The sequence below is a fragment of the Vollenhovia emeryi genome, unplaced genomic scaffold (assembly GCF_000949405.1).
Source record: "Vollenhovia emeryi isolate VEMERY1.0 unplaced genomic scaffold, V.emery_V1.0 DF944022.1, whole genome shotgun sequence".
Taxonomy (NCBI): Eukaryota; Metazoa; Arthropoda; class Insecta; order Hymenoptera; family Formicidae; genus Vollenhovia; species Vollenhovia emeryi.
Genome location: NW_011962344.1, coordinates 1 through 2,738, shown reverse-complemented (window position 1 = coordinate 2,738; position 2,738 = coordinate 1). Strand labels below are relative to the sequence as shown.

The 2,738-nt window shown below is 34.1% G+C and overlaps 1 protein-coding gene across 1 annotated transcript; it reads right to left on the bottom strand.

Annotated features, from left to right (window-relative positions):
* Nucleotides 1-676: 676 nt before the first annotated feature.
* LOC105564342 lies at nt 677-2,624 on the bottom strand. The gene is made up of 3 exons (XM_012016650.1): nt 1,974-2,624; nt 1,848-1,889; nt 677-1,733 (listed from the first exon to the last, which is right to left on the bottom strand). The coding sequence occupies exons 1-3, from the start codon at nt 2,564-2,566 to the stop codon at nt 1,517-1,519; spliced, it is 852 nt and encodes a 283-aa protein (XP_011872040.1). The 5' UTR covers nt 2,567-2,624; the 3' UTR covers nt 677-1,516.
* Between the last annotated feature and the right edge of the window lie 114 nt (nt 2,625-2,738).

The following is a 2,738-nucleotide window of genomic DNA, read 5'->3' as shown; positions in this document are numbered from 1 at the left end:
AAATTGTATTGTAAATAAAACTTAATAAATTAGGTTTCTTCCTTAGGTGCGGCGTATATATCGAAGTTACCCTAGTTATGTAAAGTTTACTAGAATTATATACATACGTGGTAGGGTCAAAAAGTTCCTGGAATTGGTTAATAAAAATTTATTGAAAGTATGTATAACATTTTTACCTTATTTTCCTTCAAAATACTCTCCTCCTGCATCAACACACTTATTCCACCGTTCATACAATTGTTGGAAACACTCCTGAAAGCCGTTTTTCGAAAGTTCTTTCAGCCGCTTCGTCGCATTTTCAATCACTTCTGACGAATCTGCAAAACGTTGTCCCTTCAATGTCACTTTCAGCCGTGGAAACAGGTAAAAATCCGGTGGTGCAAGATCAGAAGAATATGGAGGGTGTTCCAGAGTGGTAACATTGTTCTTGGCAAGGTATTGTTTCACCAAGAAAACAAAAATTTCGCTTGGACAGAAGCCGGGGTAAAGTTGGAGGTGTTTTTTTATTACCAGGGTTTGATTCATTATGCATTTATTCCTGGAGGGCAAACAGTCAATAAAGAATTTTACACAGAGATCTTAAAACGGTTACGAGATGCAATTCGACGAAAACCTGAACGGGCAGGGAATGATTGGTTTTTGTTGCATGACAATGCCCCGTCACATCGATCCGAAATGGTGAAGCAATACCTTGCCAAGAACAATTATTTTTAGTTACCACTCTGGAACACCCTCCATATTCTCCTAATCTTGCACCACCGGATTTTTACCTGTTTCCACGGCTGAAAATGGCATTGAAGGGACAACGTTTTGCAGATTCGTCAGAAGTGATTGAAAATGCGACGAAGCGGTTGAAAGAACTTTCGAAAAACGGCTTTCAGGAGTGTTTCCAACAATTGTATGAACTGTGGAATAAGTGTGTAGATGCAGGAGGGGAGTAATTTGAAGGAAAATAAGGTAAAAATGTTATACATACTTTCAATAAATTTTTATTAACCAATTCCGGGAACTTTTTGACCCTACCACGTATACATAAATACAAGGTATTGCGGATGAGGTGTCTATCCGCTCATATACCGATAGAGGGAGTTAAACTGAAAAACATAAGTTATGTACCATTTTGTAAAATTTTCAATAATTATCGAGTAATTAATTAAATTAATTAAAATATCTGAGCGAATGAGCATAAGGAATGCGGTAGGTTGAACTCAGCAGATATTAAATGGCTTATTTGTTTAGTCTGGTAACGGTGAGAGACGAGCTGTCAGCATAATCTGAAGCTCGCCGTTCACTGTGTAAATTTTTTTTCGGTATGTCACTACACCTCCTGCTATCGGACGCTCACCGTTGTTACCGTGCATTTAACATGCACGAGTCCGCCCTACTACTTCTCGTGCGTACATTTGTCCAGAGGTTTTTATTTATTACTCAAAAATTATTGCAAATTTTATAAAATGGTTTATAACTTTCCTTTTCAATTTAACCTGCTCTACCTGTATACGAGCACGTAGACATCTTAGCCGTAACACCTTATATATATAATATATATATATGTATACACACGATAAAACTTTGTTTTACTTACTAATTTCATATACTCTTCATCATTGGCAGTTTCAAAATTTTCTATATCTGCAACAGATGAAATTGGCAAAAATGCTGGCTTTTCGGGCACATGTCTTTGGCTATTATTCATCTTTGTTAATAGTGTATTCAATGTTTTGTGTATTTTTCTGTAAAAAGCATATAACATATAATATATATATTATATATACAATATATAAATAATATAATATATTAAAAAATATATTAATTGATATTATTTATGTAATACGTTTAAAACTTACTGAACTTCCAAAGCTAATTGATCCAGTTTTCCATGTATAGCTCTATAAATATTTGTTATATTTTTGTATATGACTATGGCGTACATATATTTCAATTATAATAATTTTTATTCAATGTATACTCACTGAATTTCTGGTCTCACATTATAAAATTCTCCTTGAGTTGATGAAGGCAAATAACTTGGAGTTGGCCAGATGTTTGAAGCCGGCAACTGAGTTTCAGGTGTATTTAATCGGTTACCACCTATGTGTTGTGTATAAGTAGCATGTGGTTCGTGTGTAAATGATTGCGTTGTATGAATGGAATGAAAATTTTGCCCTGTGTAGGATGATGCTTTTTGATGCATAAAAGGTGCTTGTGTTGTGTGAGTGACTGTTAATGGTTGTGTGTAAGTTGATGAGTGTGATGTGATATTGAATGCTTGTGTAGTGTGTATTGATGAATGTACATTAGTTAATGAGTGTGTTGTGTCACTAGCATGTCTTATATGATGGTCATGATTGGTTGTAGGTTGTGTGTGAGTGAATGATTGATGAGCATGTAGTGTGTTTAAATTGGGAGAATGATCTTCTAATACTCCCCGTAACTCAGCGACATCATCTTCTAGTTGTTTGTCCTGCAATTCCATCGCCTTATTTCTTCCCAAATCCGCTTCGTCCGAAGATGTTGTCTGGAATCGTCGCGGTTTAACAATAGTCCGTTTGGGACGATCGTCCATTCTTTCTTTCTGTAAATGTAATATGTTTATATATATATTGAATTAATTATAAAATAAAATATGTAGTTAAGAAATAAAATAAAAGATATATCTATACATATACATATGTATTTAAAAATATACATATAAAATTTAGTATTTTTTATATAAAATTTTCAAAAAGAAAAACCAG

Bases quoted from the DNA above. Each gene is read 5' to 3' on its own strand.
- LOC105564342 (XM_012016650.1), bottom strand. From the start codon at position 2,566: ATGGACGATCGTCCCAAACGGACTATTGTTAAACCGCGACGATTCCAG. The intron at 1,890-1,973 runs GTGAGTATACAT...AAATATTTATAG, and splicing joins AATGTGAGACCAGAAATTCA to AGCTATACATGGAAAACTGG. The intron at 1,734-1,847 runs GTAAGTTTTAAA...TGCTTTTTACAG, and splicing joins CAATTAGCTTTGGAAGTTCA to AAAAATACACAAAACATTGA.